General features: G+C 41.6%; 2 protein-coding genes across 3 annotated transcripts in view; both read left to right on the forward strand.

Annotated features, from left to right (window-relative positions):
* tab3 (TGF-beta activated kinase 1 (MAP3K7) binding protein 3) overlaps nt 1-17,112 on the forward strand; it is a 62,456-nt gene extending 45,344 nt beyond the window's left edge. For both annotated transcript variants that reach the window (XM_062027801.1, XM_062027800.1), the window contains 5 exons: nt 4,467-5,685; nt 7,903-8,063; nt 10,994-11,087; nt 11,443-11,526; nt 14,869-17,112. In XM_062027801.1, the coding sequence (XP_061883785.1) occupies nt 4,467-5,685; nt 7,903-8,063; nt 10,994-11,087; nt 11,443-11,526; nt 14,869-15,014 (1,704 nt within the window). In that variant the 3' untranslated portion in view covers nt 15,015-17,112. The remainder of the gene's footprint in view (nt 1-4,466; nt 5,686-7,902; nt 8,064-10,993; nt 11,088-11,442; nt 11,527-14,868) is intronic.
* Nucleotides 1-19,010, forward strand: part of prrg1 (proline rich Gla (G-carboxyglutamic acid) 1) — a 113,019-nt gene that overhangs the window by 51,120 nt on the left and 42,889 nt on the right. The gene's annotated exons all lie outside the window — the stretch shown is intronic.

A 19,010-nucleotide genomic window follows, 5' to 3' on the forward strand; every position in this document is an offset into this window, starting at 1 on the left:
GTAACGCAAGGCCGCGCTCGGAGGGTGTGGCCGCGCTGTGGAGAGAGGCTGAAGAGAAAGAGGCGAGGCATATTCAGGTGTTAAAATGCTTGCCTGATAGCGGGTCTGTTGGTAATTCTCTGGGTGGGAGTGTCATAAAAACACATAATTTTTTCTGATATTTTTGCGATCTACCGGGAGGGACCCAAAGATCGACCGGTCGATCGGGATGGCGACACTTGATCTAAAATGAACGTTTGCCAATTTAGAGGCCATGCAGCATGTTATAATGGTCTCCTGCTGGCCCCACTCTCACTATTATGTTAGATCCACTATGGACTGGACTCTCACTATTATGTTAGATCCACTGTGGACTGGACTCTCACTATTATGTTAGATCCACTACGGACTGGACTCTCACTATTATGTTAGATCCACTATGGACTGGACTCTCACTATTATGTTAGATCCACTATGGACTGGACTCTCACTATTATGTTAGATCCACTATGGACTGGACTCTCACTATTATGTTAGATCCACTATGGACTGGACTCTCACTATTATGTCGGATCCACTATGGACTGGACTCTCACTATTATGTCAGATCCACTATGGACTGGACTCTCACTATTATGTTAGATCCACTATGGACTGGACTCTCACTATTATGTTAGATCCACTATGGACTGGACTCTCACTATTATGTTAGATCCACTATGGACTGGACTCTCACTATTATGTTAGATCCACTATGGACTGGACTCTCACTATTATGTTAGATCCACTATGGACTGGACTCTCACTATTATGTTAGATCCACTATGGACTGGACTCTCACTATTATGTTGGATCCACTATGGACTGGACTCTCACTATTATGTTAGATCCACTATGGACTGGACTCTCACTAGTATGTTAGATCCACTATGGACTGGACTCTCACACTATTATGTTAGATCCACTATGGACTGAACTCTCACTATCATGTTAGATTCACTATGGACTGGACTCTCACTATTATGTTAGATCCACTATGGACTGGACTCTCACTATTATGTTAGATCCACTATGGACTGGACTCTCACTATTATGTTAGATCCACTATGGACTGGACTCTCACTATTATGTTAGATCCACTATGGACTGGACTCTCACACTATTATGTTAGATCCACTACGGACTGGTCTCTCACTATTATGTTAGATCCACTATGGACTGGACTCTCACTATTATGTTAGATCCACTACGGACTGGACTCTCACTATTATGTTAGATCCACTATGGACTGGACTCTCACTATTATGTTAGATCCACTATGGACTGGACTCTCACACTATTATGTTAGATCCACTATAGCAGACGCGCTATCCGACGCTAGCCGCCGACCGCATCGATGATCGGGTGAAGTCCTTCGTCGCGCCGTCGATCGCTGGAACGCAGGTGAGCACGGGTGTTGATGAGCAGATGAGGGCTGGCGTAGGTGGAGCGCAAATGTTTTTATCATAGCTCTGACGAGGTCCCGTAGCTAAGTTAGCTTCAATGGCGTCGTTAGCAACAGCATTGCTAGGCTTCGACAGGCGGCACAGCATTAACCGTGTGGTTACAGGTCCAGTGTTTGGTTCGGTGTCTCCTGATAGTAGTATTGTTGATCTTCTGTCTATCCTTCCAGTCAGGGGCTTATTTATTTTGTTTCTATCTGCATTTAAGCACGATGCTATCAAGTTAGCTCCGTAGCTAAAGTGCTTCACCGATGTATTGTCGTGAAGATAAAAGTCACTGTGAATGTCCATTTTGCGTTCTCGACTCTCATTTTCAAGAGGATATAGTATCCGAGGTGGTTTAAAAAAGATACGTCCTGCACTGCACTCCAGTCCTTCACTCTCACGTTCCTCATCCACAAATCTTTCATCCTCACTCAAATTAATGGGGTAATCGTCGCTTTCTTGGTCCGAATCGCTCTCGCTGCTGGTGTAAACAATGGGGAAATGTGAGGAGCCCTTCAACCTGCGACGTCACGCTACTTCCGGTACAGGCAAGGCTTTTTTATCAGCGACCAAAAGTTGCGAACTTTATCGTCGATGTTCTCTACTAAATCCTTTCAGCAAAAATATGGCAATATCGCGAAATGATCAAGTATGACACATAGAATGGATCTGCTATCCCCGTTTAAATAAAAAAAATTAATTTCAGTAGGCCTTTAACCTGGGTTCGATGGAACCCTAGGGGTTCGGTGAGTCGGCTTCAGGGGTTCGGCGGAGGTCAAGACACACCCGACTCATTGTGTAAACAAAAACTTCTCCCTATTGGCGTATTGTGGATACCCTCAAACAATGTTCCCTCTAATTTTCCATATGCGTGAGCAAACGCAAAAACTCCTTGAGTATTCAGTGGAGCACATGTGAGCACACCTGTCCCAAACCTGACTAAATTACAAATGTTTTATTATTATAATCAAATGACAGCTGTCATTTCCATGAGATTATTTTAAAATACAAGTGTTTTGGCCCACTTGCAATGACAATAACAAAAAATATTGTTTTTCATGAGCTGTGTACTAGTATTGTGTCTGGGTGGAAAACGAAGAAAAGGAACAGACTTTGCTGTGAAAATAGATAAATAATTTTATTTTATCGTTTATCATTTAAAATGACATGAGAGTGGCACTTGCAAGGGGAAGCCACGCATATCTGAACTGGTCTCTCAAAGGCAACAGCAGAAGTCACACTGATTTGCAGTTGTGTAATTTGTTGTGAGTTCATGCACTGTGTTGGTTTTGTTCTTTGAACAAGGTGATGTTCATGCACGGTTCATTTTATGCACCAGTAAAAAAACATAACTTTGCCTTGAACTGGATAAGTTTGCTAAGTATAAAAATGAGCCGAAATTTTGGAATGAAAGAAACCGCTGTTCTAAATGTGTCCATTAGATGTTGCAATAACAATTATTTGTATTTTTGTAGCTTATGCTACATATGTAAAAAAATAAACCGCATGATGTTAGTGCACCAGTCGAGGAAAATTATCAAACTACTAAAATAACATCCTGTAATTTGATTTTGATATAATTTTGTTATCTTGATAGATTGGAAATTAACACTAATGAGCAACCCCGAAGGGAATAAGCGGTAGAAAAATGGATGAATGGATGGAGTTGACTGATGAACATTATCACATAATTTATTCAGAAAGTATAAATAACGACAAATAAAGATAGAATACTATTAACAGCAACATGCAAGTGTAAAAAAAAAAACATGATTTGTCCATTTTCAGAATGTGCTTGTTTGATTTTTAAACAAAGAAAACCATCTGAAGTTGTCTTTATTTTTAAGTTATCGTGCCGCGATTTTACCAATTTGGCCCATTTGGGAGTAGATTTTTCTCCATGTGGCCCCCGGTCAGGCCTGGCCCTAACCAATCTGGCGCCCTAGGCAAGATTTTAGGTGGCGCCCCCCCCCCCACATCGGCAGTGAAGTGTATATACTCACAAGAAACTGAATAGCTTTGTCTTTGACCTTTTTTTTACTTAAAGAAAGCAAATTAACATATTATATGAGAATGTTATGTTATGATTATCTTTAACCGAATCACAGCAGTGCTCAAATTAAAAAAACAGCATTCCCTCTTATGTGATATTGCTTAATTAACATTAATGATGTGCACTTTAACAACTATAGGCTTACAACTATGGAACTATGGAAAAGTGACTATTACCTGCAGGGCAAACATTAGCTAACCAGTAGGCAATAACAATGTAAACAAAAAACACCTGCTTAAAAGATCTAATACAAATGTCCCTGAGGAATGTAAGGTGGGAGTACTGTAATTACCTAACGTTACATTATTTTCCATAACAATTTAACCCCCTCCACAATATTAACCCGACGTTAAAACAGAACTAGCTATTTATTGATTAGCAATTGCCGAATCATGTAACATTAGCTTAATGCTAAAAAGCCAGGTTACTATCACATTCTGTAACAAACAAATAATTTCATGTAGGCTAACGTTACCTACCTGCTACCTCTGTCTTTTTCTCGTTTCTCCTCTTCTTTTCTCTTTTTTCTTCCCTGGGTACCTGACAGTTTTGGCCGTTTTGATATCTTGTGTTGATTTTTTGATGTGGTGACGTCCAAAAAGAGTCATGATACGCGTGGCGCCCCCTGATGGACGGCGCCCTTAACATTTGCCTATACGGCCTATGCCACGGGCCGGCCCTGCCCCCGGTCTAAAATGAGTTTGACACCCCTGCATTAGATGCATTGTTAGCCACCTTGTTCTTGCCATATATTACAAACTAGAATGCATGAAAAAAGAAAAATGTGTTCTTATCTTGCATTAGGATTGTGAATGATAGGCAAAATTCCAGTTCCCCTTTAACAAGTGTGAGATAAACAACATATCTTGTGATTGATCATTTGATGAGTTTGTAGTACAGCTGGTCCATTTAGGAAAATACTGACTGAATGATTCTGTTCCTCTCAGAACAACAACAACCTAGATCGCTGCTGCCACCTGCTGACCCTGGAGAGTAACCGATACCTCTACGGGGATTTCCATCACAGTCCGGAGGAGGTGAGTCGCAATCACATGCTCCACATTAACCTGGGCTACCAGGGCTCGGACGTCAACAAGCCAAATGGAGCGGCGGCAGGGCGCTCGCTGGTCCACAGCACCAGTGACAGCCACATCGATCCCCAGAGACCCAACTACCCCGAGCCCCTGTCAGCGCCCGCCGCCATGGCCCCCTCCGCCGGTTACAATGCTTTTTTCATCAACGACCAGAGCCGTTCGGCGAGCACCCCCACCCCGCCGCCGATTCAGAGTATGTCCCCCACCTTCTCCCCCGTCACGCGCTATACTATGAACCCTATCGCGGTAACACTTTCGCAAAGTATACCCAATGCCCCACAGGCGTTGCAGATACCCCCCGGGCACTATGCTAACAGTGGCAGCACCATTTATATCCGACCCTCGCCCTCCCAGAGCCCACAGCCGCCACCGTGGCCGTCCTCGGGTACCACCGTTTATCACCACCAGTCCCCCTACAGCACCCCTACTTATGGCTCGCCGTACAGTTCCCCCCAGCATCAGGTGCAACCCCAGCCTCAGGTGCAACCTCAGCAGCCGCCCCAGCACCAGCAATACGTCTTCCTCCCCATTAACTCGCCGACACACCCCAGCATGTCCTACCACCACCAGCAGCAGCCCCCCGTCTACAGGCCCTACCACTCCCACAAGAACCAGATTGAGATTACCCTGGAAGGACCGCGGCCTCGCAGCAACTCCCCCGTGCACGCCCCCCACCCCCAGGGAGCGCTTTACATGACCACCAATCCTTCGCCCAGCTCGCCTTCCAGGGGCGTCGCCCTAAGTGGACCTCCGGGATCGGCGCCCTACCACGCGGGAAAGTACCTGCAGCACCACAGCCCCGCGAGGCCTCGGCCCGCCTCCTCGCCGCAGCCGGGCCAGTCCGCGTACACCTTCCAGATCAAAATGAGCGGAGGGCAGGCCCAGAGACCGCCCAGCTCGCCTCCCGTGGCTGAGGCCGAGTCGCTCCTCAACATCGTCGACCAGGGGGAGAAGAATGCCGCCCCTCCGCCCATCCTGCCCATCTCCGCGCTGCCAGGGAACGTGGCCAGTCAGTTTCGCCAAACGCACCGACGTTCCAGCTCGGGCTCCGATGACTACGCCTACACTCAAGGTAGGGGACAGTTTGATGTGTTGTGGATTATCTACATCAGTCAGCCATTTTATTAGGTACACCTGCACGATCCATCAAGCTTCACTGCAAAAAGTGAAATCTAAGTAAGATGAAATCTCAAATAAGGGTGATATTTGCTTATTTTCTGTCTGATAAGATCATTCTTCTCACTAAGCAGATTTTATGTTAGTGTTTTACTTGTTTTAAGGGCTTTGGTTCTAAATGAGCTCAGTAAGATATTACAGCTTGTTGCAGAGATTTGATGACCTATATTGAGTAAAACATGCTTGAAACTAGAATTTTAACTGTTGCAAAGCTGTGTAATCAACACTCACAAGTAGGGATGTCCGATAATGGCTTTTTGCCGATATCCGATATTCCGATATTGTCCAACTCTTTAATTACCGATACCGATATCAACCGATACCGATATCAACCGATATATGCAGTCGTGGAATTAACACATTATTATGCCTAATTTGGACAACCATGTATGGTGAAGATAAGGTACTTTTTAAAAAATAAAAAAAAAATAAAAAACTAAATTAAAAACATTTTCTTGAATAAAAAAGAAAGTAAAACAATATAAAAACAGTTACATAGAAACTAGTAATTAATGAAAATGAGTAAAATTAACTGTTAAAGGTTAGTACTATTAGTGGACCAGCAGCACGCACAATCATGTGTGCTTACAGACTGTATCCCTTGCAGACTGTATTGATATATATTGATATATAATGTAGGAACCGGAATATTGATAACAGAAAGAAATAGGGGGAGGGAGGATTTTTGGGTTGGTGCACTAATTGTAAGTGTATCTTGTGTTTTTTATGTTGATTTAATTAAAAAACAACAACAAAAAAACGATACAGATAATAAAAAAAACGATACCGATAATTTCCGATATTACATTTTAACGCATTTATCGGCCGATGATATATCAGCAGGCCGATATTATCGGACATCCCTACTCACAAGTATAAAACTGCTTTTTTAAAGTAATAATTTCTTACTTCAAGCATGAAAAAAAAAATCATGATGCCGAGCGCATATCATTATGTCAAGATAATGGCACTGGCATTTACTTAATTTTAGAATATTTTTCAACATATTGAGCAAAAAGGTCTCTTTTTTTTCTACCAAGAAAAGTGCACTTGTTATTAGTGAGAATATACTTATTTTAAGGTATTTTTGGGTTCTTTTTTTTTTTTCATTTACCGGTATTTATTTATTTCAGGCAATGACATAAAAAAGTACAAAGTTGACAACACATAATACTATAAATCAATATAGTGCAAAAGGTAATGTATAGTACGTAATGCATGATTGTCCAGTTTTGCCTGAAAGGGAGTGGGAAGAAAATGTATTTAATCCCACCACCAGTTCTCCATTCAGTGATTATTCACACGAGTTTCACTGTTACTTTGTTCAAGGATTATAATACAGATGTTGTATAATAGTGGTAACAATAATTATTACACTGTAACAATAATTTGTATCAACAATGTAGGAATAATGAATATACCAACAATGGTAATAGAATAGGTTCATTGAGGTTAGCTATTTTTACTTGTTTTGGAAAGTCTTGACAAGCTGAATTTTCTTGTTCTATTGGCAAATAATTTTGATTAGTTCAAATAAAATACCCCCAATTTTTGTATTTTTTTTGTCTTGTTTTTGAACACTGACTTTTTGCAGTGTAGGAATGGGTGATGTTTAGGGCTTTTGTTTATTTTTATTTTTTTTGTCATACAAAAATACAATCGTGTGCTTACAGACTGTATCCCTGTAGACTATTGATATATATTGATATATAATGTAGGAACCACAAATATTAATAACAGAAATAAACAACCTTTTTGTGCGAATGAGTGTAAATGGGGGAGGGAGGTTTGTTGAGTTGGTGCACTAGTTGTAAGTGTATCTTGTGCTGATTCTTCGCCCCTCGGTCAGGGTCTGGAGTTTTGACACTGGCAGAATTGCATATGCAGAGTTTGTGTGTTGGGTCTTAGATTGTGCAAGTGTACCTAATAATGTGTCTGTCAATATATATTTTACAGCAAGTGATATGAGTTTTGCTTGTGTGACTGTGTGTTTAAGTAAAACTGAGACAAAGTACTACCGGCTCAACTCTATAATAACTGTCCAAATGGACGCTCACAGTGGCTTTTATCATCTCCGTCATCTGGTATGCTTCCCATCTCTTGGTGCCTCCAGCGCTTCTGCTCCACCAGCGAGCCAGGATGGAGCGCCTTCTGAAGGAGCTGCTGATCGAGAGGCAGAAACTGGAGCAAGTGAAGTCGGACGTCAACAACATGGAATACGATGCCCTACAGAGACGCTTTCGTAGAGTCAACTCTACCAGTCTTATACCCAGAGTAAGTGCAACAGTATTGGCAGTGTTTTATTTCAGTGTGGATTGTCCTGATACTGCAGCTGTATCGTTTTGATTTTTGTCATATTATGATGCGTTTTCTTCATGTAAAATACTTCCTTGTGGTCTGCAACAGTCTTTCCTAACCATTGTTGGGTCACGAGCGCCCCCTAGTGGGCCACCAAAATATACACTATATTGCCAAAAGTATTTGGCCACCTATCCAAATGATGAGAATCAGGTGTCCTAATCACTTGGCCCGGCCACAGGTGTATAAAACCAAGCACTTACAGCAGTTTCTACAAACATTTGTGAAAGAATAGGCCACTCTCATTGATTTCCAGCGTGGAACTGTCATAGGATGCCACCTGTGCAACAAATCCAGTCGTGAAATTTTCCTCGCTCCTAAATTTTCCAAAGTCAACTATTGACTTTATTATAAGAAAATGGAAGAGTTTGGGAACAACAGCAACTCAGCCACCGAGTGGTAGGCCACGTAAACTGACAGAGGTGGAGGGGTTAGCGGGGGCTGAAACGCATAGCGCAAAGACTTTCTGCACAGTCAGCTGCTACAGAGCTCCGAACTTCATGTGACCTTCCAATTAGCCCACGTACAGTACGCAGAGAGCTTCATGGAATGGGTTTCCATGGCCGAGCAGCTGCATCTAAGCCACACATCACCAAGTCCAATGCAAAGCGTGGGATGCGGTGGTGTAAAGCACGTGGCCACTGGACTCTAGAGCAGTGGGGATGTGTTCTCTGGAGTGATGAATCACGCTTTTCCATTTGCCAATCTGATGGACCAGTCTGGGTGTGGAGGTTGCCAGGAGAATGGTACATTTCGGACTGTATTGTGCCGAGTGTGAAATTTGGTGGAGGAGGAATAATGGTGTGGGGGTTGTTTTTCAGGAGTTGGGCTTGGCTCCTTAGTTCCAGTGAAATGAACTTTGAATGCTCCAGGATACCAAAACATTTTGGACAATTCCATGTTTGGAGCAGGTCTCTTCCTCTTCCAACATGACTATGCACCAGTGCACAAAGCAAGGTCCATAAAGACATGGATGACAGAGTCTGGTGTGGATGAACTTGACTGGCCTGCACAGAGTCCTGACCTGAACCCGCTTGGGATGAATTGGAACGGAGACTGAGAGCCAGGCCTTCTCGACCAACATCATTGTGTGCCCTCACCAATGCGCTTTTGGAAGAATAGATGAAAATTCCTATAAAGACACTCCGCAACCTTGTGGACAGCCTTCCCAGAGGAGTTGAAGCTTTAATAGCTGCAAAAGGTGGACCCACATCATATTGAACCCAATTGGTTAGGAATGAGATGACACTCCAAGTTCATATGTGACTCAAGGCAGGTGGCCAAATACTTTTGGCAATATAGTGTATATTTCTCAGCTGTGGTCCGTATGGGCCGCAGTGGTACTCGGTTGTGATATACTTTTCCACCACTTGTGGCAGCAATGACAATATCAAACAGAAAAAGTCTGGAGCAAAAGTCATAGGGAAGTTTCTGAAGCCCAAAAATTATGACTAAAGTGGTGAAGCTGTGTTTTCATCCGCACTTTAGTTTTATCGACAGTTTACTTACTTATTTTAGCACTGTTTAGTACAATTTATTTTACATCAGTTTTTATGAGTCCCTTCTTTTGCAGTATATTTGATGAACATTATTTTTTGTAATCAGTCTGGCCTAAGCCTTGATAATTATCTTCATCATTAACACATGCTTTCATATCATTTTGACAAGGTTTATCTGGTTAAGCTGTAAGTATAGGTTTGATGACTAATTCAGTGTTAATATTTGACCGGGCCCCAGGCCCCTCTGTAGTAGAGAAGTTGGGCCCCGGCGTCAAAAAGGTTAAGAACCCCTGCACAAAATATGTAATGCTGGTTCTTTGGTCTAAATGTTGCATGAATTATGTTTTACGGATTATGTTCAAGCCGCTTTCTGACCATCTAATGCCAAAGTCTTCCTCCGTGTATTGCACATGATATCACACACAAGTAAGCACGCTGCAGGACTGCTTGTATCGCACATATCACGTCACACACGTAAACACTCTGCAGGGCTGCTTGTATCGCACATGATATCACACACAAGTAGGGCTGCAACAACTAATCGATTAAATCGATTATTAAAATAGTTGCCGATTAATTTAGTCATTGATTCGTTGGATCTATGCTATGCGCAGTTTTTTGTTGTTGTTTTTTTTATTTTTTTATTTTTTTTTAATAAACCTTTATTTATAAACTGCAACATTTACAAACAGCTGAGAAACAATAATCAAAATAAGTATGGTGCCAGTATACAGTTTTTTTTCCAATAAAATACTGGGTAGGATAGAAATGTAGTTTGTCTCTTTTATCCGATTATTAATCGATTAATCGAAGTAATAATCGACAGATTAATCGATTATCAAATTAATCGTTAGTTGCAGCCCTACACAAGTAAGCACACTGCAGGACTGCTTGTATCGCACATGATATCACACACAAGTAAACACTCTGCAGGACTGCTTGTATCGCACATGGTATCACACAAGTAAACACGCTGCGGGACTGCTTGTATTGCACATGATATCACACACAAGTAAGCACTCTGCAGGACTGCTTGTATCGCACATAATATCACACAACTAAGCACGCTGCAGGACTGCTTGTATCGCACATGATATCACAGAAGTAAACACGCTGCAGGACTGCTTGTATCGCACATGATATCACACACAAGTAAGCACGCTGCAGCACTGCTTGTATCGCACATTTTACATGCAAGCCCATACAACCCCAAACTTGTTTAGTGCTGACTTGGGACCAGTATCAATATCTGAGCGGGACAGGCCTGGTGTGAATGTGTGTCCCTTCAGTGTGAATGTTGAAGTGTTTGTTTGGTAATATTTGGACTTTGTCAATGATCCACTGCAGCCTGAGGAGATGACTCGATTGCGGACCCTCAACAGACAGCTCCAGATTGATATCGACTGCATGCTGAAGGAGACAGATCTACTGCAGTCCAGAGGTATCCAAACAAAGCGCGCAGCATCACTCATAATGCTAAAGCATAACTCCAAATTCATTTGAGAGCATTGATCTTGGAACAGCCCAGCCTGGAAGCAGGCACTGGTGTCCTCAGTGATGGATGAAGCTTCATCCTCAGGACAGATGCAGCCTTCTAAAGTGCCCCAATGATCCGTAACAGCAATTAAGTCTGGTCCACGGGTGGCTGCTTGCTTAGTCCATGGCTAGTTGTATCTGTTCCTCCCTAGTCTCCTATCCACACGGTCTTAAAAGCATCCCACTAACGTGTGACTTATTATTATGTCATTATTGAATCATGTTTCCTAGCGGTGCATACAAGGCTTCTTTATTCACAGGGAAGTTTGACCCGCAAGCCATGAACAACTTCTACGACAACATCCAGCCTGGACCAGTGGTGCCGCCCAAACCAGGAAGGAAAGGTCAGACTGCTTTGTTCTTTCCCACATCGACATGCTTCATTGCTTTAGCATGTGTTTGATTACAACTCATGAACAATTATAGCCTGTTACTTATTTCCGTGTTTTTCAACCTTTTTTTGCAAATTTTTTGCTTTGAAAAAATGCGGAGGCACACCACCAGCAGAAATCATTAAAAAACGAAACTCAGTTGACAGTAAAAAGTCATCGTCGCAATTGTTGGATATGACTTTAAAGCATAACCAAGCATGCATCAATATAGCTCTTGTCTCAAAGTAGGTGTACTGTCACCACCTGTCACATCACACCCTGACTTATTTTGAGTTTTTTGCTGTTTTCTTGTGTGTAGTGTTTTAGTTCTTGTCTTGCGCTCCTATTTTGGTAGCTTTTTCTTTTTTTTTGGTATTTTCCTGTAGCAGTTTCATGTCTTCCTTTGAGCGATATTTCCCGCATCTACCGTATTTTTCGGAGTATAAGTTGCCCTGGAGTATAAGTCACACCGGCCGAAAATGCATAATAATGAAGGAAAAAAACATATAAGTCGCACTGGAGTATAAGTCACATTTTTTGGGGATATGTATTTGATAAAACCCAACACCAAGAATAGACATTTGAAAGGCAATTTAAAATAAAGAATAGTGAACAGGCTGAATAAGTGTACGTTATATGAGGCATAAGTAACCAACTGAGAACGTGCCTGGTATGTTAACGTAACATATTATGGTAAGAGTCATTCAAATAACTATAACATATAGAACATGCTATACGTTTACCAAACAATCTGTCACTCCTAATCACTAAATCCCATGAAATCTTATACATCTAGTCTCTTACGTGAATGAGATAAATAATATTATTTGATATTTTACGCTAATGTGTTAATAATTTCACACATAAGTCGCTCCTGACTATGGGAAAAAAACGCGACTTATAGTCCGAAAAATACGGTACTTTGTTTTAGCAATCAAAACATTTTCAGTTGTTTTTATCCTTCTTTGTGGGGACATTGTTGATTGTCATGTTCGGATGTACATTGTGGACGCCGTCTTTGCTCCATAGTAAGTCTTTGCTGTCGTCCAGCATTCTGTTTTTGTTGACTTTGTAGCCTGTTCAGTTTTAGTTTCATTCTGCATAGCCTTCCCTAAGCTTCAATGCCTTTTCTTAGGGGCACTCACCTTTTGTTTATTTTTGGTTTAAGCATTAGATACCTTTTTACCTGCACACTGCCTCCCGCTGTTTCCCACATCTACAAAGCTATTCGCTACCTGCTGCCACCTACTGATATGGAAGAGTATTACATGGTTACTCTGCCGAGCTCTAGACAGTACAGACACTCAACAACAACACATAATTTGCAGACTATAATTACTGGTTTGCAAATAATATTTTAACTCAAATAGGTGAAACTAGATAATCTCCCACGGCACACCAGACACTAGTGTGCCGCGGCACAGTGGTTGAAAAACACTGACTTATTTGTCTCGTGCAGGGGTGTTTAAAGTGCGGGCCTGGTGCCATTTGCGGCACGTAACAAATGTTTTCACGACCCGCGGCACAAGGGTTAACATTTTAATATTAGCTTGCTAGTATTTTTGCTAACTTTGCAGGTATACACATCAAATATTTTGTTACTTGACAAATGTTACCTGTTAGTATAACGGGTCTGGTTTTGTGATGAGTTTGTCGACAGCGATCACACCATGGGCTTCTTTACAGGAGGTTTTATTCTGAAAATAAAGTAAAAATCACATAAACTCCTTCTGTGACTCCTTCTCTCGCTCTGCTTCCTCATCATCGCAAGTAGCGAAGTCAAAGTTTAAATTTTTTTGAAGAAATGCACACTATCTTTATACAGCATTGACTCAATACAATATGTAAAAAGCAAACACTGCAGACTGGTGGCCAAAATAAATAATAATAATAATAGATTTTATTTGTAAAAAGCACTTTCCATTGGGCAAGCAACCTCAAAGTGCTACAGTGTATTAAAAAAATAAATAAAAAGATAAAAATAAATAAGAACTAGAACGCATATATCTAAAAAAAAAAAAAAAAGGCTTTTTTAAAAAGAAGGGTTTTTAAGCCTTTTTTAAAAGCATCCACAGTCTGTGGTGCCCTCAGGTGGTCAGGGAGAGCGTTCCGCAGACTGGGAGCAGCGGAAGAAAAAGCCCGGTCTCACATTGTTCGTAGCTTTGTCCTCGGAGTTAAAGAACTGCGTGGGGAAGGAGTTAAATAAAAGCAAGACAACGTGCACATTTACAGTGTTGCACATACAGTACCTGAAAATGAAATCACAACTCCTTCTCTGTGACTCCTTCTACCGCTTCGCTTCCTACACACAGAAGACATACTTTTTACCAACAGGAAGTAGTGGTCACGTGACATGAAAGAGGACCGCTTCAAACAAATCACGCCAACACTGTCACTCAAAACGCTTGTAGCGCTCAAAATAGCGGTTAAAATAACACAAAAACACTTGGTATCTTAAGGGTACATAAAAACTAAACACTATACGGCAAGAATTACAAAAATAAACCGTTCGTTTTTTGTTAGAAAACGGCACACAGCACGACACCAATTTGGACACAACTCACCTCGGCATCGCAAGCAGCGAAGTGGGGAGGAAGAGGAGGAGCCACAGAACTATAACACACCTTTTCAGTGTATTTGCATTGTGGCCGTCGGTGAAGAAAAATCTATAAATTAGACGCAGCGCTTTCTAAGCCGCAGGGTTCAAAGTGTGGGAAAAAAGTAGTGCCTTTATAGTTTGGTGGTTTTTTTTTTGGTTTGTTTGTTTTTTGTTTTAAAATTTTTATTAATCAATCAACAAAACAATACACAACAATACCACAACAATGCAATCCAATTCCAAAACCAAACCCATCCCACCAATGTTAGGAATAACAACAAACAGCAATTGAGAGCAATTGAGGACACACAAACATGACACGGAATAATACAAATGTAGTGAAACAAAAATTAACATCATCGACAACAGCATCAATACCAGTAATAATTTCAAAATAGCAGTGATTTAAAAAATAAAATAAAAAAAAACCTCATTGATATTATCATTAAAAACATTAATAAAAAATAATTAAAAAATTAGAAATGAACAATAGTGTCACAGTGGCCCACACCTGCATCACATCTCACAAGCCCGACAACACACCGTGTCCAACACTTTCCACAAAGATATAATAAGTCATATTTTGGTTCATTTAACAGTCGAAACAAATAAAGTGTGGGAAAAAAGTAGTGCCTTTATAGTTTGGTGTTTATTGAGCAGCTGTGAAATGGAATTATTCCTTACAAGTGTGTGCTGTTTGTCCCTGTGTGTGTCAGACGGGGATCATACCTCCAAGCAAGTGTCGGTGCCTCAGAGGGACGAAGACTTTGAAGGCGCACAGTGGGGCTGTGAATACTGCACCTTCCTCAACCACCCCGCTCTCAAACGCTGTGAACAATGCGATATGCCGCGCTACACCTGAGCTGAAAACGCCGCATCCGCCTGCCGCGCCCTCCTAGAATGTGGAGGAAGTGGCCTGTCAATCAATATTTAAGAGCCTGCTGAGGAAGAGCCACCATCCCTCCCTGGCCAACTTGTCCTGCTCTTATCTGCTACTCCTGTGCACTTTGATTTCATCCTCTTGTTTTTATTTCAGGGGGGGGTTGGCGACTCCGATGGCTAATCTTTTTAAAAGGACTAAGAAGCGCGCACTCGGGCAGCGAGTGTCCCGCGGAGTCAGAAAGGTCAAAGTTAATACAAGGATGGACTTGTGGTTTACCTGCAAACATTCCATGCGGAACGAGGGACTGTCCTGTTTACACAGCTGCATCCATTCCCGCTCTCCGCTCCAGGAACGGTATCTTATTTCTCTCTCTTGCTGACAGTGGAATAATGCAAGGTCTGACTAATGCAAATGTAGACTCTACACTGTATGTGGCTCTGGCTTCAGAGCTGGGGGGGGAACAAGAACACTAAAAAAAACAACATATGAGTATATCCCTGGTACTTTTATGGCACCCTCTGTATTACGTGATGGTTTCCTGTGCGAATGCCTCAACTTGCTGTAATTAATAAAGGAGCGGATTCTGTGACGTGACCAAAGTGGGCTGGCATGTCCTTACAATAACAGCGAGACAAAGAAGACCTCCCTACATATGGCACCATGTACTGTAAGTCTTGTGTATCCATAATTATTGATGTTTTTTATGACCTATGGAAAATATATTTTATTTAAAATGTAACTTTCCTGTGATTATAACCCCTCAGCTATCAGGGCAGAAAGGAGATGGCAACACAAGCATGGAAAACAATGTAAACAACATATTTAACACTTAACAGTAAGATCTTAGGAATATGTAAGAAATGCTTGATAAAGTGTAAGAAAATAGTGAGAAAATGGAAGCATTGAGAGAACTATTTTCTGCAGGTTTAGTGGCAGGAAGTTACAGCTGTGCTCTAAAGGGTGAGCGCGGCTAATGTGATGTGGTATTAGTGGTCTTGCCTTGCATCATTTACAGACCACATTGGTCTGACTACGGCATACTTGCCAACCCTCCCGATTTTCCCGGGAGACTTCCGTTTTTTCAGTGCCCCTCCTGAAAATCTCCCGGGGCAACCATTCTCCCGAATTCCTCCCGATTTCCATCCGGACAACAATATTGGGGGCGTGCCTTAAAGGCACTGCCTTTAGCGTCCTCTACAACCTGTCGTCACGTCCGCTTTTCCTCCATACAAACAGCGTGCCAGCCCAGTCACATAATATATGCGGCTTTTACATACACATAAGTGAATGCAACGCATACTTGATCAACACCATACAGGTCACACTGAGGGTGTCCGTACAAACAACTTTAACGCTGTTACAAATATGCGCCACACTGTGAACCCACACCAAACAAGAATGACAAACACCTTTCGGGAGAACATCCGCACCGTAACACAACATAAACACAACAGAACAAATACCCAGAACCCCTTGCAGCACTAACTCTTCCGGGACGCTACAATATAACCTCCCCCCCCAAAGCCCCTCCCCCCATCTCCCGAATTCGGAGGTCTCAAGGTTGGCAAGTATGGACTATGGTTCCTATAATTATAATCCCTCAGCTATCAGGGCAGAAAGGAGATGTCAACACAAGCATGGAAAACAATGTAAACAACATATTTAAATCACCTTGAACACTTAACAATAAGATCTTAAAATAAGGAATATGTAAGAAATGCTTGATAAAGTGTAAGAAAATAGTGAGAAAATGGGAGCATAGAGAAAACTATTATGCTAGATCCACTCGACGTCCATTGCACCGGTCGCCCGGGGTGGGGGGTCCCCACATCTGCGGTCCCCTCTAAGGTTTCTCATTGTTATCCCATTGGGTTGAGTTTTTTTCTTGCCCTGGTGTGGGATGTCGTTGTGGCTTGTGCAGCCCTTTGAGACACTCTTAGGGCTATATAAGTAAACATTGATTGATTGATTTAACTATTTTCTGCAGGTTTAGTGGCAGGAAGTTACAGCTGTGCTCTAAAGCAGTGGTCCCCAACCTTTTTGTAGCTGCGGACGCTTGAAAATGTATCCCACGGACCAGTGGGGGTGGGGGGGGGGGGTGGGGGGGAGGATTTAATTCTTTTTTTTTTTCTTTTTTTTTTTACATAAATAAATGCAATCATGTGTGCTTCCGGACTGTATCCCTGCAGACTGTATTGATCTATATTGATATATAATGTATATATTGTGTTTTTTATGTTGATTTCATTAAAAAAAACAAAAAACTTTTTTTATTTTTTTTATTTCTTGTGCGGCCCGGTACCAATCGGTCCGCCCGGTGGTTGGGGACCACTGCTCTAAAGGGTGAGCTAAGGTGGTGTGGTATTAGTGGTCTTGCCTTGCATCATTTACAGACCGCATTGGTCTGACTACGGTCCCTTAGGGAAAAAAACTAAGTGTCCACGTGACTTTTCCTCTTTTATCCACAATTTCTTCATTTTGACTTTCTCTTCTAACTCCATGCAAAGAATCAACCAAACATGATAGTTGATACTGTCACCTGATTGGCTGTGATCACTTCCTGCGTTGCTCGGTAACCACAGAGTGTTTTTGTTTATGCAACCAACCTTGCTTCCATACTTCAGCTTTCCTCCCACATGAGAACAAATATGGAACGCACTTCGTATTGCTATAGAGTATGTGTCCATCACAATATATATTGATGTGGTTTTACCGCCCAGCCCTGGGTTATCATGTCACAATAGTCCCAATTCCTCGCATAATCGTACATTAAGTTAAGACTGCACAGTTCTGCAAAAAAGTGAATTTCAATTGTTTTGCTCAGAACTGAGATGGCGAGTCTGTCTTGTTCTTGGTGGGGAGGGACACTTGAGGATGGAATGGAAAGACTGAAACTGATCCATCAAGTCAAAAGGTCTGCGTTCTCGCTGACTGCACACAATAAAGACAAGTGAAAGTGAAAGTACGTTCATGAGTGCCATTGCTCCTCCTCTGAGGTGATGCCGACCAGGGCAGGAGAGCCGACTGGCCCTGGTTCTTGCAGCGGATGGGGTGAGTAAGAACAATCAATCAATAACATAACTTTTTTTTTTTTTTTTTAATTATTGTTATTCTGGCGAGACAGCTTTTAATCCCCAAATGTTCATATTTTTTTCACACTGTAAAAAAACAAAACATTGAATGTGTAATGGTGTAATATCTATAATAAATATCTACATTTATAGTTGTATATATTAACATATATATTCACTGTTAAAGCGGCCTTCTGAAAACTAGTTTCACTCCCTGACTTTATGCTCTGTATTTTATAAAGCGCTGTACTCGGGCAAATAGGTGCCGATCTACATTTCTGCCAGTGGGTGCTCGGTGTGTGTGTATTAGTGTTGTCCCGATACCAATATTTTGGTACCGGTACCCAATGTTATTAAAAAAAAGTATTGCTTTTGAATCGAATCGAAATGTTACTCCCAAGACTCAAATCAAATCGGGTTTTTTTGGGTTTTTTTTTCGTGAGAACACTCTATGAAGGGGCCAACATCATAACAGAAGAACAAGATAGAAAAAAAGAAGAGAGGTACATAAAAAATGGACTCAAAAACTGACAATATCCGACCCGGGCCATCAAATAAGGGGAACAACAAGGGAAGAAAGACGAAAACCCTGAAATAAAGATCAAAGTGGTCATAACCTTAGCATACATTAGGGGAATAACTGAACCAATACAGCGGGTCATGAACAAACACAAAATAAACACAACAGTTAAACCTCACACAAAAACAAGTCAGTTACTTGTACATCCAAAAGACAAAATAGAACAAGACGAGAAATGCAATGTCATTTACGAAATCCTGTGTAAATCATGCAAAAAATCATATATGGGAGGTAAGAACATCAGAAAGAATGCGAGAAAGAGACAACTGGAAGGTTTACAAGAAGCCTAAAACAAAAATCTTAAAATCAGCCATATCAGATCAT

Source organism: Entelurus aequoreus, linkage group LG19, assembly GCF_033978785.1.
Source record: "Entelurus aequoreus isolate RoL-2023_Sb linkage group LG19, RoL_Eaeq_v1.1, whole genome shotgun sequence".
NCBI lineage: Eukaryota > Metazoa > Chordata > Actinopteri > Syngnathiformes > Syngnathidae > Entelurus > Entelurus aequoreus.